We start from the raw sequence: 25741 nt of genomic DNA on the forward strand, positions 1-25741 counted from the left end.
AAATGTATACATACAGTATACGTTCTGAAATTCTTTTTCTTCACAAACATCTATGAAAACAGAGGAGTATCCCAAGGAATGAATGACAATTAAACTTTAGAACCCCAAAGCAACCCCCCAGTCCTCCCTCCCACATAAACAGCAGCAAAGCAACGACCTCCCTCCCCCACCAGCAAAAAAGCATCAGCACCCCCCCACCGAGCACTCAAGTGTGCAGCAAAGCACCAATAAAGACACAAACTTGTAGTACCCCAAAGACTACTTGTTCACCCGGTAATTCAACATACCACAGGCTCTCTCTCTCTCTCCATAATAAGGGAAAAAGAGATGTCTCCATTTCACAGCGAGAGGGGAGACAACAAAACAACTCACTGATTTATGATGTTGAAAGTCTGTTGTGTCACTTTTTCCGAGCTCTGTGCCCTGAGAACTCAGGTCTCTGGATGCACAACCCCCAGCATCTGAACTGTTTCTCCCGCTGTTCCATGCTCTCTTGCAATGCCTCAGTCAGGGGCACCGGCCTTGAGTCAGCCCCTCTCCGGAGCCACGAAAATCCGGCTCTCTGAAGGCGCACTGGTCTCCCAGGCCGCGTCCGTGGGATATCGAAAAGCGGCCGATGGTGAGGCCCTGAGAGCGGGTCCCATTCCCACAGAGAACCTCACTCCAGGTCAGGGTCTTCAACAGGACCTTGAAAAGGAAAAATAGTATCAAAGATAGAAATAGAGTTGTTTCTAAAGATGCAAGCAAGGGAGTTGCTGCTTAGTGCCATCTTGACTTTGCTCTCCAATAGCAGATGAAATTGATTTTTCTCACTGTGTCGGGATGCACTCCACTTTCGCTGGCCCTTGTGGTGTCAGTCAATTCACCATGCTGTTCCCCTTGGTCTCCAGGTCATGAACTGTTGCCACAGCCATCAAGCTCTGTGTTTGTCCATTCCCAATTCGAAAACCAGGCTCGTAATTCAGTTCTTTTTTTTCCCCATGCTGTTCATTTTGTGCACAACCATTTCTGTGTTTAACCCTCTGCAAGGAACGACCTTCAAGGTGGTCCAATGCATTCAGAAACTATCTGGCGTAGAATCCACAGGTGTTCAACTGGTTTATCACACTGAATGGGAAGTTAAAGTAAAAATACTTTAATAATGCACAAAAAGTGGTCTTTTAATGGTATTTGCAATGAGTTTAATTTAGTCACAGTTACACCAAGTCAGTTGGCCACCTTGAGGTCATAAAGACTAACAGGTCATTAAATGAGTAGAAGTTGAGAGCATGAATGCTGGTGCAGAAGCTCTCTATAACTTTTATAGAGTGTTGGCCTACCCCTAGCGCCCTGTTTTGCACTGCCCCAATATGCCATGTGCTCTTCTGACATACCAATAGTGTTTTTCTAGGCATTTATACAGGTTTTAATGTCTTCATGGTTCTTCTGGAAGAATCTGGCGTTGAAAGCTGTATACACCTATAACCATTTTCAAACCATTTCTGACGGACAAGTTAAGGCAGCAGCCAATAAGATTTCCATTGACGTAGGTAGATGGCATCAACTGGCCTCCCACAGCCAATTGTTTCTGAGGACCTCCTGTTTGGGAATCGCCAGATCCCGGTGATTGAGTTGCTGGTGGTTCATTGATCTAAACACAGGGCAGATGACTGCACAAAGCAACCTGGACAAAGGTATAAGTGAAGATGTAAACCAGTTGTATTGGGCTGTGACAGATCATTGCTGTGTTAATGTGTGACTTTGTTCGGGTTTCACCTTCTCCTCCCCCCCCCCCGTGCCCCCCCCCCCCCACACAACCCCAACCTTTCTATTCGCAGGCAGAGCAGGAGCTGCGAGTGGCACAGACAGAGTTTGACCGGCAAGCTGAGGTCACCCGGCTACTACTGGAAGGCATCAGCAGTACACATGTATGTTATTGCCTGGCTCAGCTTACCACAATACTCCGTACCATATGGAATGATTCCTGTCAAATTCCCAATTCGTTTTTGTTGTTGAAGAGTTGTCTTAAATAAGTGGCTGTCCTGATTAAGCGATGAACCAATTAACTGGAATCCCCTATTTGTTTTTTTCTGTGCTTTGTTACAAATCTAATATTAAGCATAATAGACCATCCAGCCAATCAAAGCTCTTTGCAGACCCCAGTTGTAAAGCACAGAAACAGGTACTTCCGCCCATCTTGTCTGCACTGACCATCAAGCAGCCTTCTAATTTTTTACTCTTATATGCCTGTCATCGGCCCTACACACATACCCCAAGCCCGAATCTCCAGTCACCCACCTGCACTAGGGGTAACTGACAGTAGTCAACAGACCTACTACCAATCAGCACACTTAAAGAATATGGAAAGCAACAGGGGATGCTTTCCGACTCCGTGCAGACAGCATCCATATTTCAGGAATGAATCTGGATCAGTGGAACAGTGAAGGAGCAGCATTAACTCCTGCACCATTGTGGCACCCCGTCTAATTAGAGCCCTTGCTCCTTTCTCATGGCTTGGGAGCTTCCTTCCCCTTTTTTTCCTTTTGCAAGTATGTGAATGTACAGTTTCCTTCTGCTTGTCACTCCTGAATCTACATTACAGCGGTTCCCTTGGTTTGCTGCAGTTGTTGAGGAGGGTTTAAACTGATTTGACGGAAGAATGAGAGACAGAGAGGTGGGTCAGAGGATGGAGTAGTTGGTGAAAAGGTAAATGCGACACACAGTGTGAGGAAGGATAGACAGTAGACAGAGCATCCATGGAGTCCATCGGATGGGATGATTCTTGCCCAAGGCAAGAAGCATCAGGAACGAGGGTGATGAGCACAGAGCATGGATCTGTACGTGGCATTATGACACTGACCATCCAGGAGGGAAGTGGTTACTGTGCAATCTCGGAGTAGGTTAAAACGTTGACGCAACATTGTGGCCAAAAGGCCTGTGCTGTCCTATGTTCTGTAATCTTAGTTCCTTGGCTTTCCTCTGAGTGAGCATCATTTCAACCAGTTAACTATTAGTTTTGAAATTCTAACAGAAAGCAGGAAAAAATGTATTCTCCATTAGGTCTGTTCCCCTTTCACTTCTGGATTCATTCAGATACTACCCTGTCTCAACACCACACGGAAAGATTATGTTGTTCTTGCACAGTTTAGTCCGCGAGCTAACGAAAGATGTTTTGAATGAGGGCGGACTGAATAGAAAGTGATGCTCATTTGAATAATTCAAGCCAACAAATAATGATTTTTTAAAAAACCAGTTGAAATCTCTCTTTCAACAGACCAACCACCTCCGCTGCCTGCATGAGTTTGTGGAGGCTCAGGCGACGTATTACGCCCAGTGTTACCAGTATACGATGGACCTGCAGAAATTGCTGGGCAGGTAAGGGGCAGCGGATGCCGCAAGTGAAGATATATTCAGCCTAGTTTCTCTCAAACTCCACTCGAGGGTAGCGCATATGGACTCTCAGCATGCTGTTGTTTAGGATCAGTTTGCCTGCAATCGTCCAGCTCACTTTTTATAACAATGTGCTCATGGTTTGTAGATGTTTCCTCTCTCATCCTCATTGCAAAGAGAAAACCTCTAGCCCACCCAAGTGAGCTCATCCTCATTTGCCCATTTGTTTGTGGTCTGCTGCTGTAGCTCACCACTTGAAGGTTCGACATGTGCATTCAGAGATGCTCTTCTGCACATAACTGTTGTAACACATGGTTATTTGAGTTACTGCTGCCTTCCTGTCAGCTTGAACCAGTCTGGACATTTTCCTTTGATCTCTTTCATTGACCCGGCATTTTCTCTCACAGAACTGCCACTCTCTGAATGTTTTTTTGCACCATTCTCTGTAAACCCTAGAGACTGTTCTGTGTGAAAATCCCAGGAGATCAGCTGTTTCTGAGATCCTCAAACCACCCTCTCTGGCACCAACAATCATTCCACGGTCAAAGTCACTTGGATCACATTTCTTTCCCATTCTGAAGTTTGGCCTGAACAGCAACTGAACCTCTTGACCACGTCTGCGTGCTTTTATGCATTGAGTTGCCACCACATGATTGGCTGATTAGTCATTTGCATTAATGAACATAAGTACCTAATAAAGTGGCCATTGAGCGAAGTGGGTCGCCACAGTACATTTTTTAAAATCTATCTCTGACCCGAATGCCTCTATTTGTGTAAGTCGTACTTGAATCAGGAGGAAGATGGTGGCGTGATTGTTAACACCAAATGGTTCATGGCCCAGTCCCCCGCAAGAGAGTTTGAACACAGCTGATTTTACATACATTTTGATCCCAAACTAGTATTATTGATTTGCAACCCTAAGCTGCATCTCGGTGGTGACCTCTGAAAGAAGGTGGGTCCTTAACTATTTTTATAACCTCTATAAATTTTCATTCCATGCTTTCAGCTCCAATGGAGAAATGTAAGTATAAATCTTGGATTTGATATTAATGCTGAGCCTGTGAACACTCCTGTTTATGGTAATAAAGAGTAGTTTCTGCAGCTCCTTTATTCTCTGTTATCCCTGCCTTCCCACCTTCCACAACATTAAAACCATCAATCCCACACCCTTACCTGAAGGAAGGTGTCTGCCAGGAAATTAAAAACCATGTGTATTGGCCTAGACTTTGAGGCAAGTTGACTCATGTGATCAGTCTGATTTACAGGACTTGTCTAATAGTTTATCGTAGATAGGGCTGTTGTCCACTCAAGGACTGGTTCAAATGTGCAGAAATTGGAAGATTATCTCCTAGAAGCCACTGCAATGAAAAAAGAATTATCAAAGCATTCAAAACTTGTCTGCCATCTTCATTGAATGCCTTTTGTTAGTCGAGAATTATTGTAAATTGGAGGTTGGGGTAAGTTTTATTTGACGGTTGGAAGTCACTCTAGATGAATGCATTCAATCAAAATTGGCCACCCAAGTTCCAAATAGTGCTGATATCTGGGTTGGGGAAGGGGTGCAATCTACGGGTGATTAGATTTAGCATGCGGGTAACAGTGGTTCTTATACCCAGGGTCCTGTAGGTCAAGATCTTGGCTGTGGCTGAGGTGGCTGTGTCCCTGGCCTCTCCACGTTCATGAACCTACAGTTGTGCTTGCTCCATTCTTGGTGTGACCAAAATCCCTGAAAGTAGATAAAAGTCAGTATGCAAACTGCATCTCAATAGCTTGGCCAGCACCGCCGTTTGCATTGCTTTCAGCTGTTGGTGGCCTGTGATGGTCTATCCCTTCCCTCACACTTTCCAGCACCTGACACCATTGTGCTGCCTGGACATGGCTGAAGTACCATTGCTCTCCACCAGGACTTTGAGACGAACTAGGATTTGTCCCTGCCTGACGGGAGAACAATTACAAAAGGATGCATGGGACTGCCTTACGTCATCGTTAGTGCAAATTCAAAGTTATTAGCATCAGCTCGGAATGGATGGCCTGGGCTGGACAGAATTTGGGAGATTTAGAGTAAAGAATATTACAGAGACAGTGGAAATGGGAAATATTTCAGGTCACCTGATATCTCTTTCCAGAAATGCACTGTTTTTCCTTCAGGTTTGTGTTTGAGGGCCATTGTCATGTGAATAAATACACCTGAGAGACAATGAAGCTAATGGATACAGGTGTTTTATTCAACAAAACGAGACTCTCTCTGTAGGAAGAGAGTGTCTCATTCAGCAGTGGATATTGGGCCTGTTTAACCCAATAATGCATGACATTTTATATGCTAAACATTAAAGGATAGTTCTATAGTTACAATGAATCTACAATGCTTCCTCTGAATTACATATACACCTCATTCTTTACACCCACACTCCAGATACCCATAATGGATGTTAATCAGCATTATCTGGTTTTCAATTAACTGATGTCCACAGCTCCAGGAAACTTATTGTCCAGGGCTGCAATTTAAATTTGATCTACAATCCACATTCAGGTCTAAAGATTGCTTGCTGAAGTTAATATCTTGCTATACAGGTGTCTTCCCCCCCCCCCCCCCTTTACAAAGGTAGAGCATTTGGATGAAACCTTTCTTAAGCCGAAATGACGTAAAGCAAAGAACCATTAATTTATATGGGAAAAATTTTGTAAAAGTGAAAATCCTCTTTGTAATGCGAAAACAGGTTACTAATGTAGGTCTTTGGTAAAAGTGAACGTTCGTAAAGCGGGAGACACCTGTATATGCTAACTCCAGAATTAGCCCTAACAAGGACTATGGGCAGGAAGCACCTTTTCACTCAGAGAGGTAAAACATGAGCTCTGTTCTCTGAAAGAAAAATGGAACAGGCAGCAGCTAAAAATGTATATAGGTGTATAGGGTTATTGACTGTTTTAAAATAAAAACTGTGTGCATATGCCGTCACAGTGAGGGAAAGAGTAATGATTTTTCTTCCTACTGCACTGAGAGGGAATTACGAAGTGGATCCTTAAACATTGCCATCCTTGGCAGCCAGTTGTAATTGGACCTTGTTATGTGATTAACCCAGATACCTGCAACCCTACACACATTCAAGTGCATTTGGATACTGACGTATTTCACCAGTGATTGTTTTTCAATTACGTTGAAGGGATGTCTTTGCATTATTGAAAACTACACTCCCTGATGTGCATTTCATGGTGGAACGATGGAGCTGACCATGTCCCTGTTTATTTCAGGCTCTCCGGTGCTTTCGTGGGCAACGCAACCACGCAGGTTCCATCCAGCGGCGTCTCACCCTCTGCTGCAACTATTCCCGTGGTCCCAGCAGCAGCAGGACCCTGCAACCCGTCAACGTCCTCGCTGACGTTCACTGAAGTTAGCCCCCCTTCCAGCGGGACGAGGAAGGCCCGTGTTCTGTACGATTACGACGCAGCTGACTCCAGTGAGCTCGAGCTCCTCGCCGATGAGGTTAGTTCTACTTATTTACAGATTCAGCACCTTCCGTCCCAACAAGCCAGCTCCACCCAGTTACACCCACGTGACCAACTAACCTTCTATCCCGTGCGTCTTTGGAGTGGGGGAGGAAACCTCAGCAGTCTCCATTAAGTGGTCCTCAGTTGACTTCTAGAGTCCATGACTATTAACCCCATCTTTCCAAACAAGTGGACTGGGGATTTGTATTCAAGCTACCATTTCACGTCCATATGGCAGTGAAGATACCCATCAGTCACAGATGTGCGGAACATTGGATTAAGCTCGATCGTTTGCTTTGATTATCTTTTGCCTTAAAGAACACAGATTTCTCCACCTTAGTTACTTGATAGCATTTCATCTTAAGAAGCAACATCCCAGTGTGTGTGTGTGTGTGTGTGTGTTTACAATATTTTTATTCAGAAGAAAAAAAAGATTTACAGAGTGCAACACATAGATACATCTCAACATGACTTGTGTACATTCATATATTGTAATAAAATTGATCAAAATGTTATAGCATAACACATAAAGGTATACCACTCTGTAATCAAAAATTTAAAGATAGGTCATACATCATAAAAGAAATTTTTTTATATATTAAAAAAAAGTCAACCCCTTACCAACTATCAAAGAAAAAAGATGACAATGGATAATTAGAAAAAAGAACATATTCACTTAAGAAGAGAAGGTAAAAATATACATAAAAGCCTGTGCACTGTTAAACTTTATAAATTGGAAAAGTAATTTAGGAAAGGTCCCCAAATATCATAAAAAGATTGTTTCGAATTTAAGACTGAGCAGCAGATCTTTTCTAAATTTAAATATGACATAATATCACGTAGCCATGTGTAGGAGGGGTAGACTCCTTCCATTTAAGCAAGATTGCTCTTCTTGCTAAAAGAGAGGTTGATGCACCATCAATAACTCTTGGAGACGTGAGGCGAGATATAGGCTTTTATTGGCTGGAAGAAAGAACAAGCAGCAAATGACCACCACACTGCATCCTGGAGACTGAGGCCGGGGCTGTGTCTCCAATTGCCTTTATACCGGGGTCTGTGGGAGGAGCCTCAGGAGCAGTCAGCGGGGGGGGGGGGGGGGGGGCGTGTCCAGACAGGTATATGTAGTTCACCACAGAGGTAAAAACTAAAACCTGTAGGTTAGGAGTATTTAAAGTTATATCTTCATTTGCAATAATACCAAACAAGGCAGTAAGGGGATTTGGGTCAAATTGGACCCTAAAAAGTTGAGAGAAGGTATGAAATACTTCCCGCCAAAACTTTTCAATTGTAGGGCAAAACCAAAACATATGAATTAAACATGCATCAACAGAGTTGCATTTATTACAAAGTGGAGAAACATTCAGGCAAAAACTGGACAGCTTCTGTTTAGAAATGTAAGCTCTATGAACCACTTTAAATTGTAGAAGAGAATGACGAGCACAGAAAGATGATTTATTAACCCGTTTAAGAATTTTATTCCATCTATCATCAGAAATCTGACAATTTAGGTCATCCAAGCTTTTTTTATTTTATCTAAAAAGTCTTGTCTAGAATCAATCAACAAGTTATAGAACCATTAACAAAAGGTTTTAAATTTAAAAGATCGTCCAGTAAATTTTTATCAGGACCTATAGGAAAAGTAGTTAATTGGAAACGTAGAAAATCTCTAATTTGAAGGTATCTGTAAAAATGTGATTTTGGGAGTGCAAATTTATTTTACAATTGGTCAAATGAGGCAAGAGATCCTGAGATAAACAGGTCCCAAAAACACTTAATACCTAGTTCATCCCAATCTTTAAAGACTTTATCAGTCATGGAAGGAATAAAAAAATAATTGAGAATGGGAGATGATAATGAAAAATTCACTAAACCAAAAAATTTTCTAAATTGAGACCAGATCCTTAAAGTTTGCTTAACAATTATGTTATCTGTTGTTTTATTTGCTGAAAAAGAAGAATATGATCCAAGAAGAGAGACAATAGAGGAATTTTTTACAGAATTAACTTCTAAGGAGACCCATTATGGGCAACCTTTACAATAAATATAATAGTGTTTTTTTTAAATTCTTAATCACTTGGGTTGATATTCCTCCAGGTTGATTTTTCTTTCCCTGAGAGAATAGGCTTAATTTGTGTTCTGATATCACTAAGGAATCATATTATTTCTCCTCCAGCAAGTGGCTTTTCAATTGGTTTGTTTGCAGTGTAAATGGCTTTCCACAATAGTGTACTGTGGGTCAAAACAAGTCTTCGAGCTCTACGGAATGGGAACAGGCCTTTCAGCTCATTTAGTCTGTGCCAAACTAGTATTCTGCCTAATTCTGTTGACCTGCACCTAGACCATAGCCCTCCATACCCCTCCATACCCCTCCCAACACTTGCATAATCTTCTCTTAAATGTTGCATTGGAACCCACTTCTGCTGGCAGATTAATCTACTTGTCACTTTTCAACTCTTTGGGCTGAAATCCTTTGGCAGGAAAGGTTTCAGGAGGAAGGTCCTGCTTGAAGGGTTTTGGCACGAAACATCGACTGTACTCTTTTCCACAGACGCTGCCTGGCCTGCTGAGTTCCTCCAGCATTTTGTGTGTGTTGCTCGGATTTCCACCACCTGCAGGTTTTCTCTTGTTTCTCCTCGTCACTTATTGTTTTATATTATTGCAAACTTAAACTCAGTTAGAGAGCAAGGTGGCCAAATGTTTTAATTCCCATTCCCATTCTGCCATGTCGTTCCATGGCCTCCTCCTGTGCCTGGATGAGGCCACCCTCAGGTTGGAGGAGCAACAACTTATATTCCATCTGGGTAGCCTCCAACCTGATGGCATAAATATCGATTTCTCCTTCTGGTTATAAAAAAATCCCTCCTCTCCCTCTGTTCTTCACTCTGGCTTTTTACCTCTTCTCTTCCCCCGGGTCCCCTCCTCTCCAATCAGACTCCTCCTCCAGCCCTTTACCTTTCCCACCCACCTGCCTTCACCTACCACCCTCCAGCCAGCCTCCTTCCCCTCGCCCCTCCCCACTTTTTTATTTTGGCATCTTCCGCCCCCCCCCCCCCACCCCCCAGTCCTGAAGAAGGGTCTCGGCCCAAAGTGTTGACTGCAGGTGTGCGCCGCTTAACGTCCATTCGGACAAAGTCCGATCACGTATACGCCCATAGTCCCGATCGGAGAACGTGACGTAGTGGACGTAACCAATCTCGTGTATTGTGCTTCTCTTGAGTGTAGTAGCGTTACCTCTCTGTTCAATTTTCTTTCGAAAATATCACCGTTAAGTGCATCATGGCTTCCAAGCGCCTCCTGAAGAAGTGGAACATTATGAGGAAGTTGAGAACAATGATGTGGATGACCCTGATCCTCTGATAAATTGTGTGTGAAATAGGCTAAGAAAGTGTTCACGTAGAAGTATAAAAAGTTAAAAAAATTAACAAGTTTAAAATCAAATAAAAAATTATAGTGTATGCATGTATGTATTATAGTGTACAGTGTACAGTTCTTGGCTATTTAGTCAATACAAGCACACTACAGTACTCCATATAGGTTTGCTAAGTATATAATATGGCGTTTGCACAAAGTCCAAATCACAGCGTCTGATTTCACAGGACATATCATGGACATTAAGCACCACATACCTGTATTCATTTCCATAGATGCTGCCTGATCTGCTGAGTTCCTCCCACAGTGTGTGTGTGTGTGTGTGTTGCTTAGAAATAATTGGTGCTTGGGGATCAGCCTTCATATTAAAATCTTATGATCTTATATCTCTGCTTCCATTGGGGCCCAGTCTATGTAAATAGTAATTAGATCTTGCGTAAAGTCCTCACAGTGCCAAAATGTTGGGATGTACTCCATCATTAATGGGTTGATTTGATACCTCTCTCCACCTTTGAACCCCCAGCTCATCACAGTGTACAGTCTGCCTGGAATGGATTCCGATTGGCTGATGGGAGAGAAGGGCAACAAGAAAGGGAAGGTACCCGTCACTTACCTGGAGCTGCTGAACTAGAGTCCTGTCGCTGAGCTTCTGCCAGAACACACAGGGTTAACTGCGCCGACACTCACAAGTTGCATTCCACTTCACTCGCCCTCACTTACAACTTTTTTTTGGTAACTCCAGTTGCACCAGAACGCTTAAAAAGTGTGCAAATAGTTTATAATGTCACTTTTTAAATTATTTTGTTCCGATTTAAATTATTGCAGACATGTATTAAAATGTTACATTTGAACCACGTGCTTGGGAAAGCCTGATGTAATTTTAAATGACATAGTGGACTTCTGCAGGAGCTTAATGGTTGCATGGTTTGTTCGAGAGGCTTTTGTAGTAGACACACTGAAGAATCCCTTAAAACAGGTTCACCCAGTTTGCAAGCCTCCATTCACTTATCTGGCCTTATCACATAACGATTCACGCCATCAAGGAGCCTTCAGGTAAGAGGTTTCTCCCAGCATGGGAGAAGGGAAAGTTGAGACTCCTGTGTACAATAATCTTCCAAACACAATAAACATGCACACGCCAGGAACATGATTTAAAGGTGGAATTTAAAACCCTGAGTGAGAAAAACTTTTCTTGCAGTTTAAACCCAGGGCTTGCCATGTTTTCAATGTTCATAATGGCTTGCAAGTGCACAGTATATAGGGTAGTGGGACATAACTTAAGGGACTGAGAAACTTAGTTATCTGTGTTTAAACTCAGCTGGATGTGACCGTACTGAATGCTGTTTCTCAGCGTCCTATGTCCGCTCCCCAGTCACAATAAATTTCAGAAGTAATTGTACTTAAAGCAAAACTCATGATTTACTATCCAAGAATGGGATTAAATCAATTTAACACTATAATTTTTAATAATTTTATTTTTTAGAGTACAGTAGTTTTCTGTTTCAAAGTGTTTTATTCCATGTAGATTAAAGGAATTGAACAAGTAAAGGCATTGGAATTGTACTACAGTATTTGTCCTCTTCCTGTCAGGTGTATCTCTCCTGTCACCTTCCTTGTGTAAATGTATAATGCAAGGTCCTGGTCATGTGGTCATATCCGGGCTCATAATGTCTGCATCAGTATGTATCAACTCCTTCCACTTGATTTGGGTGTATTTGCTGCCTGTTAATGCTGTACTATACATAGTGGAAAAACTTTATTAAAGCATTCCTTAACCAGACTCCCCTCCTGCAGATTTTCATTCCCAAGCATCTTGCTTGTATCGTGTTGCGTTGTAATAACACAAGCTACTTCAGAGTCATAGTTAACTGCGCTCAGTTTCTGATTTGTGAAAATAAAGCAGCGGCAATTGTTTCAAGAAAGGTGAGGCTGTGGCTTGGTGAAGAAGCCATAACTTGACTAGTGCATATGGAGAGGGGCAGGGGAAGGAGCCAGTCAGTTGGTAGACCAACCTGAACACTGGAATGGCAACTGTGACTCCTTCGTGAACTGTTTCAGTGTGTATAAATCAACCACATTCTTTTAAAATGACATCCGATTTATGGTAGGATAGTAGCTAGCACAGCACTTTACAATATAGACGGCCTGGGGTCCATTCCCACTGCTGTCTGGAAGGAGTTTGTATGTTCTCCCTGTGACTGTGTGGGTTTCCTCTGGGTGCTCTGGTTTCCTCCCACCGACAAAAGACGTACTGGTTGGCAGGTTAATCGGTCATTGTAAAGTGCCCTGTGATTGGGCCCAGATTATATCAGGGGATTACTGGGTGTCGTGGCTGAAAGGGCCTATTCCACGCTGTATCTCAATGAGTACGAAGAAATCCTCAGTACTGGAGCAGTCCATTCAAATTGGCTGGTGTTCATGCTCAATTTCATCATCGCATTCATTAACAGATCTTTTCTATAAAATACATATCCATTGTTGAGTGTACCCATGCGTGCACACCAAACTCGATGCCTGATATTGCCGAAGGTTTTGAGCTGAAAGGATTGGATCATGTTTAAATCTCAGTGGACCCCGAAAGGGGTTCTTCTCTTGAGACAGCTAGTGAAAGTAACATAGAAGCACGAGCTGGCCTTTTTAAAATAAACAGATTTCATTTGTGTGTTTTCAGCTTTCACACAGAGATTTACTGACTACAGAAAGAGGCTCAAAGTTTTCAGTACACTTTTTCTGAGAACAGATCTGATTATTTTGTGATGACTGCCCTTCAGGAAGCACTTCAATGAAGCACAGTGGCGGTGATTTGGGAGATCCAAAGGTCATGTCCTTTGCTCTTTGCCCTCCTTTCTCTGCTCCACTGCCTTTGCCCAGCTGTGGTGAGAAGCTTGTGTACTCTTAGGATCCTTTGACCCTGGCAGAATTAGTGAGAGGAGCAGACACTGTTATCGTCCAGGCTGGGTGGCGACAAAAGGCCAGCAGCCCCATTTCGTAAAATAACAAAAGTTGTCATAGAAACTGGACAACTAATGACATGGCAGCCCCTGGCATTAAGTGCCAGTGGTGAAAGCTGAAACAAAGCCCTTGACAGGAAGCCCAAAGTGCTCAACTCCAGAACTTTCTGGAGCACATGGACAATGAAACCCAGATTTTTAGCTCCTGTCAGCAGAGACGGGATACTGCAGCTTCCATCTTGGGTGTTTGGGTGGGATTATGGAGTTAGAGGAAACCTCTACAGGCTGATGGAAGCACCACAAAATGGCTGACATCCTTTTGAAGAAGAGAGTGGTAGACACAAGTGAAAGACTATTGGTTGCATACTTTGAGAGCCAGATTAAAAGGAAAATTCAGTAATTTAGCCCAGACTCAGTGCAATGTTCTGACAAACATCTGTGGCAAGGTTAAATTCTCCCTCAGCCTAGTGGAGGAAATACATACCTTACTTAACTATTAACATAGCAGCCCTGGTCATTGCATAATGGTAATGATGGAAAAACAGAAATAGGCTTGTTCATATCTTCAGCATGAATAGTCATCAACTAGGTTAACTCATTACACTTAGGTAGGAAAGTAAATTGTGAAGGACACATCAGGAGGCAATAAAAAGAATAAATGATTGTGTAAAGACTGAACAGACGGAGAATAATGCAAGAAAATGCTTCATAAACTGTTCTTAAATACCAATCTGTCAACTCTTCACCTTTGGGTCAGAAACCACGTTATTTTAACATTTTGCTTCTATGAAGCACCTTTTAGATACTTTGTGAAAAGTGCTATATCAGCGTGAGGTGTGGACTACAATAAATCACACCATGTTCTGCAAAGTGAAAATTAAAAAACAACAACTGGAAACCTAATATAAAAACAGTAAGTCTTGGAATCGCTCAGCAGGTCACACTTAATGTGGCGAGACAAACAGAATAAATATTTCACACCTTGTGTTTCTGTTTTTAGATTGCAGTCTACATCTGGAGCAGGCAACATCTGGGCTAACTGGCCAACATTTTGAGGTTTTTTTTAGAATTCCATTGGCCTTGAATTAGAAAAGATTGGGGAAGAGACCTGTGGCCTTTGTAGTAAAATGTTTTGTGGCTTTGGGTGACTTGAGCAAATACAAGTTTTGTCCTTGATCATCTGTGAAATTAATCCATTAAAATAGACCAAAGATGGTGTGAATCTGACCTCAAATCTCAAGAGCCAAATGTTTCAGTGTTATATCAAATAAAACTCAATGACTGTAAAACGATTTAAATAAATTTTATTACATCTTCTATTCCATACTTTTTTCCACACAATGTAGCAGTGCTGATGAATATGTACAAAACTATTGAAATTTCACTCCTTCCACCACAGTAGAAACACATCCCACACTCCATTCCAATACACTTAAAACGTTTCATAGTCTACAATCACAACGTCCCAATTTCCTTAATGACTTTTATCATTTTGGTTTTCATCAATTATTATAGAATGATTTTAAAATAAGTTATGTGCTAAAATAAATCTAAATTGAATCCAGAATGCCAGAACAAATTCTAAATTCAAGGCACAAGAGGAGCACGTTTGTTTCTTTATTATAAATGGGGAAAAACATCTGTCCATATCTGCTTGGGGTCAAAATGGTACCAAATATTCAGTGTTTTGCTAAGATGGTTTAGCGTTCAAATATCGTATTTATTTACTGAGATACAATACAGAAAAGGCACATCGAGCCCTTTGAGCTATGCCGTCCAGCAACTCCTCCGATTTAATCCCAGCCTAATCATGAAGCAATTAACCTTCTTTGGACTGTGGGAGGAAACCCACATAGTCACAGGGACAGCACACAGACTCCTTACAGGCAGCGGCAGGAATTGAACCTAGGTCGCAGTTAAAGTGCCACCATGTTGCCCAGAGCAGTGATTCTGTGAACCACAACACAGTGATCCCACATTTCAAATACTTCATAGTGTGCTTCAAATATCGGGCAGTATGTTATGTTTTATGAAATATCACATTAGCCCAGAGTGACAGAATGGAATGAGTAACCTACATTCCCTTCATTTTAAAGTCTCTTCTTTTCCCTGCACGAGTGTTTATTTGAGACTTTATGAGTTGTGGAATTCACACTGGTTGAAGTTGTCTACAATTCTGCTGTCTTGACACTGTTTCTCTCCCCTGAGTTGCTGCCTGGCCTGCTGAGTACTTGCATTATCCATCTGAATCTATAATTTTAACTTTGCAGGTGCTAAGACTCCAGAATCAGTTTGGTGAGAAATCCCCCTGACAGTGAGAGGGCAACACCAGCCTCTGCCACTGTGTTCCACCTGTCATCTCCCAGGTGAAGGAGGCCTCACCGCCCTCAGCCATCTACCTTACAATGAATGTGTGTGTGAGGGTTGGGCGGAGGGGTAGGCAGGAACAGTTCCCCTCAGCTGAATCCGCCTGTTTGCAAACATGACATTAACATGTTTGTTTATTTGTTTTTTGTTTATTATTGAGATACAGCTTAGAATATGTCCTGCTGAGCCATGCCATCCAGCAATCGCCCAATCACGAGACAATTTACAATGACCAATTAACCTACCAACTGGCTTGTTGTTGGACTGTGGAAGAAACCCACATGGTCATGGGGAGAACATACAAGCTCCTTATAGACAGCAGTGGGAATTGAACCTGGATCGCCTGTACTGTGAAGCGTTGTGCTAACCACCATGCTATGGCTGTCCATCAATTTTCGATGATGACTGAGGCCTGGGCAAGGTTGTATGGAAGACGGGCAGTTGCCCATGCTGCAAGTCTCCCCTCTCCACATTAGGACCCATACAGCTTGGCACCGGTGTCGTCGCAGAGCAATATGTGGTTAAGTGCCTTGCTTAAGGACACAACACGCTTCCTCAGCTGAGGCTTGAACTAGTGACCTTCAAATCACTAGACCGATGCCTTAAACACTTGGCCACTACACTACTGTGCTGTCCCATGAAATGCCAGAGGATGATGGATCTCAAAGTTGCTCCTATATCCCAATTCTCAGGTCCTCAACAACTTGCTAAGTGTCACCAGTGACGGGCACATTACAGCAGCCACACCGGAAGCTTTCACCTGTGTGTTACAGTGGTTAAAATCGAACTTTGAATTTAGTAATTACTATAGCTCTGTTTATAAACGCAGTCAGCACATAACTGAAGAGTTATTTTTCCTACGCCAGAGAAGTGGAGGGTAAATGAGTTTGTGAACTGAATGGCCTCTAACACATATCGGGAGAAAAGACGGGACAATATGTTGACAGGATTGGGTGGTGGGTGCTTCTTCAGTTAAGCAAAAAAATTTTCTGGATGAATCGCTCTCTCTCCTTGTTATCAGCTCTCCTGGTCTATCCTGTGAGGCCAATGGAAAGCAAACAGATTCTCTAATGGATTCTCTAAAGGATTAGGTCTGACTGTTGGTGAAACAGCTTGGTTTGAATTATTAACTCAAAATGGCAAGGATTAAGCATGTTCCTGGAACTGCTGTGATCATCATTGTTCAGCTGGTTGGAGCCACATCCTGGAGAATAATCCTCACCTCCTGGGGAATTCTGGACAATATGAAGAATGGGCAACAGGACACCCTGGGGAAACCACATCAACGTCCTCACTGAGTGCCAGGGTTTCTCGTTAATTATTGACAGCAATGGTCTGAAAGCCAAGGAACAGCTGTCACCTGCAAAGGTCAAGCTCCCTTTCAGCTGTCATATTTTTCAGCTCTGAAAAGTTGCTCAGAACTTGCAAGTCCAAGGTTGTTTCACCAACGTCAATAATTCCAGCTTCTGAAGGGTGTTAGCCCAAACCTTTCCTACTGGTCAGTGTAGTTCAGGGATTAGGCTTTCACCCTGACTTAACTGAGGGAGGACAACTCATCGGGAAAACAGGACCACAAGATTGCTATGGAACCTCCAATGCACAAGATCACAAGGGACTGCAGAAGGCTGCAGGCTCAGGCAGTTCCATCGAGGATATCTACAAGAGGTGATGCCTCAAGAAGGCGCCATCTATCATGAAGGACCTTCACCATCTGGGACATGTCCTCTATATTGCTACCATCAGAGAGAAGGTACGGAATTGGGAATATACTCAGCATTTCAAGAATAGCTTCTTCCTCAACCATCAGGCTGTATAACGTTTGCATATCTGATCTCTCCATAAACATAATAAGGTTCTCTCAACCCAACACTGCAGTGCCTAACTTAGCCATGTTGTTGGACTGGAGCCCTGTTACTGCGGAACACAACAAACTCTGTTACTGGTTCAGTTTACTCAGCTTCTGGCTCACACTGGGTTAAACACCATGTGATCCACAGGCCCCTTGAAGCGTGTGTGAACTCTGGCACCCAGCCACGCCCAGTCAAAGCCCAGACCGTTTCAGTCCTCACTTCACCTTCCACAGGCATACACATACTCTGGCAATGTACGTCCCTGTTTGCGTCGGGCGGTCTCACAGAGCATGAGTTGGACCGGTCAATCCTGGACTTTCTCCAGCAGACAGTGGACCAGAAAGGAACAGATAAAGGAACAGGATAGTCATGTTTCGACACTTAAATTGAGAAAGTAGAATGATGGGAACACCACCACTTCGTGTTCTTCTCCGAGTGACACGGTTCCCATAAAATAGCCGTTCCTTCAATAGAGTCCTGGAACTCTCAAACTGTAGCAGTCCACGAAGGCCTAGGGTAACTGGGGGTCGGGGCGCCCTCATTCCAAAGACAAGTGTAAAAGAGAAATGCCTGTAAGGTGACAATTCAAACTCCAGGTCCGTGTTGCAAAGTTTTCTCAAAGCATCGGGGTCTCACCCAATGGGGGGGACACAGCAAATCAAGCGAAGTAAAGTGTCACCACCACATATATCACCCACCCGATGGAAACAAAGACCCCAAAGAGCAGGCTGAACAAGACCAAAATCCGCGCCTTCCTCGAGGTGATCTCTGCCTGATCGTGGTCACCTCTGAGAATTGCCATCCGTGTCTGCAGGGGAAAGACAAGAAGACATTTTAAAAAATTGGGCTCAACAATTGTGCAGTCCTCCACAACAGCCGCAGGACACTTCAACTGACAATTGAGTTGAGGGCAATAGAGAAATAATGCATGAGTTCTGAGCAGTTTCATTTCGATTCAGTTCTGGAGCCCAATCCAGTTCCAATCTGGTTCCATAGGACATAAGAGCAGAATTAGGCCATTCAGTCCATTAAGTCTGCTCCACAATTGATTTAACACCAGTTCAGTCCAGGTTCTAAATATAGATTTAGTCCAGTCCAGGGCTCAGTTTTTACTTAGTTCACAGCTCCTGAACCAGTTTTTGTCCAGGTCAGAGTCTGAACTAATTCCAGACCAGTCTAAGAGCCCCGACGGAACTTTCGTTAAATACAGCTCTGGTCAGTTCCAGTCCTGTCCAATGGAGGCCCAAGGAGGACAGAGACGGGCTGGTGGAATGGGTTAAGTGACAGATGAACTTTAGTACTAAGAAATGTAAAATGTCTCCTCCTGGCATAGGAAGAAGGGGGCATTTTAAACTTGTAGGTTAAAGGGGTACAGGTTCAGCGGAGTCTGTGGGTATAAATGCACACTTCATTGAAAGGTTAAGGCAAGTTGAAACAGCACTTAATACAATAACAGTTGTGTCCTGAGCTTTATAAATAAAGACAAAGAGCAAGGAAGTGTTGATGAGCACTGGTTTGATCATAACTGGAACATGGTGCCTGTTTCCAGGGTTTTGGAGAAGGGGCAGAGACTTCTGTCATGAATCAAGGACTTGCTCTCTGTGCTGTCACCTTGCCAAAAGGTGTCATCATGCTAGCATCAGTTTACATGCAATTAACACCCACATTGCTTCAGGGGGGCTATAAGGAGATATTTGAAGGATCCAATGATCCAGATTCTCCATAAATTTCAAAAGCCAGTTATTATGAAAGATCAATACCTCATGTGAGAAGATGATGGCCAGGATTCCTGACAGAAGGCAACAGAAGACAGTGACCAGAACCGACTCCACCATGTAGTCCTTCGGAGGCCTCCTTTGTTCCTGAGCTGGTTGGAATCCGGGCAATGGATAATTATACTGGAAGGAAAAAGGAAAACAGCTAGTGACAGACATGAAATCGTACCGATTGAATCTTTCCTACCCCCTTCCCTCCTCCAGTCCTGCCGCACTCTGACATTTCTACGCTCTTCCAGTTCTGGCAAACGGCACAGTTTCATTACGTGGTCACCACTCACAGAGGGTGTGCCTTAGCCCTAAGCCCGAGGAATCTCTCTTTAATGTACTCAGCTCTTCCTACATTCTTACTCTAGAGAGTAACAACTCCTTTACACTAGGAGCATCAAGGAAACACGTCTGGTAACTGTAAACTCAGCTGAAACAATGGTGCAGTAACAAGAGGCTTTAAGTGACAGTGGTCCCATCAACTTTCGAGTAGTAGTTTAACAGACTAAATACATGATCCACATATATACACATATAAGCCCACATGTCCACGTGCACACACACATGTATATCAGGTGACCTACCTTAAAAGAACAAAGCTACATAACAGCAAAACCTTTATATATTAAGTACTTATACACTCTCGTACATTAGCACACCAGTTCATGAACCTGTCAGTCTACTTTTATTCAAAAACTTATATACACACACACACATTTATATATACATAAAATAATAAATATGTTTTGTTAATCTCTAATATAAAATGTATCACCATTCATATTCCATGTTACGTGAGTTCTTAGTAACTTTTAAAAAATAATTTCTGAAATAGAATTGAATTTAGTGCAACGTTTGAAAAATAACATGAGGCCTTGCAAAGAACAGTTGGCATAAACATCGTCAGAAGTTTTGAAGGGCCAGCAAGCTCCCAAATTCAGATGCTTCTGAAGATAGAAAAGTTTAAAAAGTAGAGACTGCCTTTTCAAAATTCAAAAATGTTCAAAGTAATATTTATTATCAGAGTACCTACTGCACATGTCACTACATACAATCCCGAGATTATTTTTCCTGCCAGAACACTCAGCAAGTCTATAGAATAGTATAGTGACCGTAAACAGGATAAATGGAAGAGCAAGAGCATAGAAGACAACAAACTGGGCAAATGCAAACATAAATAAATAGCAATAAATAACGAGAGCATGAAATAAGATAAAGAATCCCTAAAGTGAGATTGTTGGTTGTGGGAACATCTCAATAGATGAATGCAATTATCTTTTGTTCAGGAGCCTGATGATCGAGGGGTGGTAACTGTCCTTGAACCTGGTGGTCCGTCCTGAGGCTCTCGAACCTTCTACCTCATGGCAGCAGCGAGAAAAGAGCACAGCCCGGGGGGGGGGGGGGGGGCGAGGATCTTTGATGATGGATGCTGCTTTCCTACAACAAGCCTTTTGTTGGAATAGAAATGTATGAAGAGATATTTCAATAGTCATTGATGCACACTGCTGCATCAATGGTTGAAAGTGGGTTGAAAAGCTGAGAAATCATTTAAATCATTTCACAGAAGGTCCCTATGAGAGATTTTGAGAGTCAACTATTTCATTGGAATTCATTGAAAAATTGCAGTTATTAGATTTAAATTGCCAGCAAAAGATCTAAAGAAGAACTTTATTTTCATTTTTAAAGTTTGCCTGTAGATATCTCACCAATCACGGAACCGATCTTGTGTTCATCACAACTCTGATCATTAGTTGGTTGTATAACTCAGTTCGGGGGTGATAGCCCCCGGCCCAGCTAAACTTAAGAAACCTCGTTTGGGTGGATGCTGTGCGATGTATCCCTGGTACAAATCAGCACCACGGAAATAACAAATAGTTCACAATATGCGATTAAGTGATTGAGCTTTATAGTTCTTAATTTGACTATCTGGTTAGTAAAGAAACAAAAAAAAAGGAAAAGGGCCCATTCTCATGAAACAGTCTATTGCGCAATGTTGGAGCTCACTGATAAGGATGCTCGTCCACCATCGACCTCCTCCGATCGTCGCTGACCTTCGGGCCCTCGCTCCAAGTCCACTCTGGCGGTCTACCAACTCTCTCTATTCACGTCTTCTCTCCTCATCTCTCCCCAGCAAAGGACCGTGAATTCCCGGCTCCCAGACACACAAGGAAGAATAACTTCTGCTCATTGGTCAACAAGCCCCGTTATCTCCAGTCATAACCCAAACATTGCTGCTACAGTGAAACCATTACCTCAGCAGTGGAACATTACAGAGAGGCCCTTACATTAGCAGTGAAACCTTACAGCGTGTTATACTCTCCCCCCACCAAATTTAGTCATGTCCTCATGATGTTGAGATAATTCGCCAACCCTTCCTGCAAAACACAAAGTCCAATCCAAGTGCACAATGCAGTGACACAGTTCCCCAAAACACTACGGGTCACACTCTAATCCCCTGGTGCTACGTTGGCCACCCTATCCAGTGGTCTCCTAACTCTCTGCACCCCCTCACCTGACGGTTCAGACACTACTGGGGAGTCTTCGGGTCTACCCTGACCTATCACTCATGCCCACCTGGATCTCGGAGCCCTCTGTCCCGTGGCCAAGCCCCACTTCCTCCCCTGCAGAGTCTTGCTGCAACCCAGGCTGCCCACAGATACCCCCACTTCACCTGACTCACCGGGAGAAGGGTCGGGAGTCTCTTCCTCAATCAATGGGGAGTTAGCAAAAGGCAGCATATACCACACATCCAGGTGCTCATCCTCTGAATCAGTATCCCTCTCAGGGGTGGGGACCGGCCTAACCTTGCCTGCTGTTGGCCCTGCAGTCACCCCACGTCGCTGCAGAGACCTCTTACTAGGTGTAGGCGCCAAGTCGGGCTCTGGGTCTACCTGCACCTCTAGACCCAGGGGCAGCAGGTGGTTCCGATGGAGAATATTGACAGGCCCATTCCCTTCCTCTGGTTTCACCCGGAAAACTGGTAGGTTTGGCATCTGACTCTCCACCACAAAGGGCATAGCCGCCCAGCGGTCAGCCAACTTATGCTTTCCTCATGAGGGCTTGCTCTCCTGGCTGGAGTTGGGAGAGCCTCAGCTTTTGATTGTACCTCCTCTTATTTCCTTTATTCTGCTTGGCAGTCGTGACCCCAGCTAATTCAGAAGCCCTTTTCAGCTCTCTCCTCATATCAGACACATACTTCAGAAAAGGCTTCGGTGCTAAGTCACCCTCGTCAGGCCCAAAACAAAGGCCGATGGGCAACCTCGCCTCGCTCCCAAACATCAGATAATATGGCGAGTACCCGGTAGCTTCATTTCCTGTACAGTAGTAACTGTGAACCAGATGCCCAATATGTTGATTCCACTTGCTCTCCTTGCTGATCTCCAGGGTCTTGAACATGTCGAGCAAGGTCTGGTTAAACCTCTCTGGCTGGGGATCGCCTTCTCAACTCCAATCATGCCCAGTAACTTACGGATGAGTCTGCTCTCGAAATCCCGTCCCTGGTCACTATGACTCTGCCTGGGAAGGCCATAATAGATGAAATACTTCTCCCATAACACTTTTGCTACCGTAGACGTCCTCTGGTGCTTGGTAAGAAAAGCCTGAGCATATCTGGTGTAGTGGTCCGTGATGACTAAGACATTCGCTGTATTGCTGGCTCGGGTTCTACTGACAGGAAATCCATACACACCAGGTCCAGGGGGCCCGCATTCTCCAAGTGGGACAAAGGAGCTGCCCGTGTAGGCAGTGTCTTCCGCCATATGCATTGAATGCACGACTTGCAGTATTCTTCGACCTCCGATTTCATCCGGGGACAGTAAAACTGGTCTCTGAGCAATCCATAGGTCTTTTCCATCATCATGAAGAGACTTCAACGCAATCCTCCGACACTTTTCGAGGAGAACCAGCTGGCAATGCCGGGGTTGGTCCGGGGTTGACGTGACCCAGAATAAGATCTGGTTCTTCAACTCCAACTGATGCTATTCTTGCAGTAATGGAGGCACCGACGCGTGTTTCATATTTTCCGCCTGAGCCAGGTTTTAAATTTGCAGTATGTCTTCTCTGTCACCATCCGTGCCGTACAGTTCAGCAAACAATCAGCAGGGTTTAAAGAGACATATAATTGTTGTAGCTGCTCGTGACATTTGCCATTGAGCTATCCACTATACCGTTAAGCCAGGGGCTCCCAACTTTTTATATGCCATGGACCCCCACCATTAACCAAGGGGTCCATGGGCCCCAGGCTGGGAACTCCTGCTGTAAGTGGATGGATTCTTCAGTGATTCCGGAAGCAGCCTTTAGCCATTGGTTCACGAGGGTGAAGTTACTGAAATTATTGTCTACTGTCACACAAAGATAGGATTTACCCACAACCTTTTCTGTGACCTGCCACTAAACAGAACAGCTCTCTGAATAAAGATTCACAATGAAATCCTTACATTCTCCTGAGATAGTTCCCTACAAAGGTAAGAACCAATGATGAAATTCACCCTCACCTAGTCCAGTCTTTTAACTATTGAACGAAAAGACATCTGGATATCGCAATGTCAAATCTGGCAAAAAGCTCATGGTCCACCAGGCCTCTGAGACATGGATTACCTACAACAGGACTGGAGAGAAGCCACCATCTTTGGCTCTGCAAAGTTCTCCAAATTTATGATGGCCAGTACAGAAGTGGTGGGCCAAAGGGCCTGATTCTCTGCTATACAACTCTACTTGGTACCAACAAGTTAGTTAGTGATGTTCTGAGATTTCTTTTCCTCATGGATCACTTGCATTTTGTTCTCTGGCATTTTCCACTTACTACATCTACAAAGCTACCACCTTGAAAAGCAAGGTGAATGAAAAGCACTAATGTCCCAGGTTCAGTCCTGCTAAAGGGTCTCAGTCCAAATCGTCAACTGTTTCTTCACTTCCATTGATACTGCCTGATCTGCTGAATCTCTTCAGCATTTTGTGTGTGATGCTCCATATTTCCAGCATCTGCAGATTCTCCAGTATTAATGTTCAAAGGTCAAAGCAAATTTATTGTCAGAGTACATAAACGTCACCAGATATAACCCTGAGATACATTTTCTTGTGGGCATACTCAATACAATAGAATCAATGAAGATCGCATCAACAGAGTGGACAACCAGCGTGCAAAAGGCAACAAACTGTACAAATACAAAAAGAAAGAAAAAATAAATAATAATGATAGGTAGATAAGCAATAAATACTGAAAACATGAGATGAAGAGTCCTTAAAAGTGAGTTCATAGGTTGTGGGAACAGTTCAGTGAAGTTGTCCTCTCTGGTTCAAGAACCTGATGGATGAGGGGTAATAATTGCTCCTGTACCTGGTGATGTGGGTCCTGAGGCTCCTCTACCTTCTTCCTGATAGCAGCAGCGAGATGAGAGTATCTCCTGGGTTGTGGGGGTCCGAATTGTCTAAAGTTTCCCCTTTGTCCCGCTTCATTGTCTTAACCTCAGCCCTGTTTACTACTCCTTACTCCAGAATTGAGGGAGCCACTTCCTGTTTTCCCACACTCTCTTTAAGTCACTGTAACAACAGACGGCCACAGTAGATACTTGTCCTTAATGAGAGTGTGCTGTATTGTGCCTTCTGCAGAGTATCATATGACTGATTTAGATTAAGAGCATCAAAGACAAATTGTGGAGCTCTACTTTCAACTGAGGCATAGTGCTGTAATAGTTCAACTTAATGTGGTACAGTTTTGTTAGAAAAAGTAACAGTTGTGCTAACAGCTAATGGTGCATGAACCACAAAACCAACAGTACACCCATATTACCACACACACATCCCCTGCTCCCTCTCCCCTTTTAAGCACCTTCTTAAATACAACTGTTTCATTAAGCTTCCAGGCAGTATGCCCGGAATGTGGCTCGATAGCAGGTTGATTATTGGTTTTGTGAACTTGTCTAAAGAATGTCGAAGGTGCTCTATAACGTGTAGGTTGTTGTCATGAATTCCATTTCCAAACTGGAACTCTATCCCACGTAAACCTGGAGCTGATACTAACAGAACTGTAGAGTGATACAAAAACAGAAAATGTTGGAAAACTCAGTTTTAAAAAAAAATTAATAGTTTTATTTGTCACACACACATCGAAACACACAGTAAAATGTGTCATTCTGTGTTCATGACCGACACAGTCAGAGGATTATACTGGGGACAGGCTGCAAGAGTCACCACACTTCTGGTGCTAACATAGCATGCTCATGATTCACAAATGGACTGTGGGAGGAAACCAGAGCACCCGGAGGAAACACATGCAGTCACGGGGAGAACGTACACATTCCTTACAGACAGCAGCAGGAATCACACCCCAATCTGATCACTGACAGTGTAAAATTATTGTATTAACTGCTATGCTACCCACGTAGCTTTCTGTATGAGAGCTTTACCTGACAGGTGTGTTTGATGGGGGGTGTTTGAAGGAGGAGAAAGAGCAAACGGTGTTTTGTACATATTATGTAGTTTTCAGTTCTGTGATGCCTGTTGTGCTATCATGTGACTGCAAATTAGAACAATGTTGTAAGGAAAGAGTTAAAGTTGATTCCTCCTTGGTATGTGTTAATATGTGTAA

At 43.3% G+C, this 25741-nt stretch overlaps 2 protein-coding genes across 11 annotated transcripts in view; one reads left to right on the top strand and one right to left on the bottom strand.

The window, feature by feature from the left end:
- The window catches only part of LOC132407480 (endophilin-B2-like), a 111071-nt gene extending 99067 nt beyond the window's left edge, over positions 1 to 12004 (top strand). For all 4 annotated transcript variants that reach the window (XM_059994075.1, XM_059994076.1, XM_059994078.1 and 1 more), the window contains 4 exons: positions 1818 to 1907; positions 3254 to 3354; positions 6619 to 6850; positions 10748 to 12004. In XM_059994075.1, the coding sequence (XP_059850058.1) occupies positions 1818 to 1907; positions 3254 to 3354; positions 6619 to 6850; positions 10748 to 10855 (531 nt within the window). In that variant the 3' untranslated portion in view covers positions 10856 to 12004. The remainder of the gene's footprint in view (positions 1 to 1817; positions 1908 to 3253; positions 3355 to 6618; positions 6851 to 10747) is intronic.
- A 2458-nt stretch (positions 12005 to 14462) lies between these two features.
- LOC132407481 (proline rich transmembrane protein 1B) overlaps positions 14463 to 25741 on the bottom strand; it is a 29341-nt gene continuing 18062 nt past the window's right edge. For all 7 annotated transcript variants that reach the window (XM_059994084.1, XM_059994080.1, XM_059994082.1 and 4 more), the window contains exons 3-4: positions 19153 to 19290; positions 14463 to 18200 (exon numbers count right to left, since the gene is read on the bottom strand). In XM_059994084.1, the coding sequence (XP_059850067.1) occupies positions 18051 to 18200; positions 19153 to 19290 (288 nt within the window). In that variant the 3' untranslated portion in view covers positions 14463 to 18050. The remainder of the gene's footprint in view (positions 18201 to 19152; positions 19291 to 25741) is intronic.

This window comes from Hypanus sabinus, chromosome 18, assembly GCF_030144855.1.
Source record: "Hypanus sabinus isolate sHypSab1 chromosome 18, sHypSab1.hap1, whole genome shotgun sequence".
In the NCBI taxonomy this organism is placed as follows: Eukaryota; Metazoa; Chordata; class Chondrichthyes; order Myliobatiformes; family Dasyatidae; genus Hypanus; species Hypanus sabinus.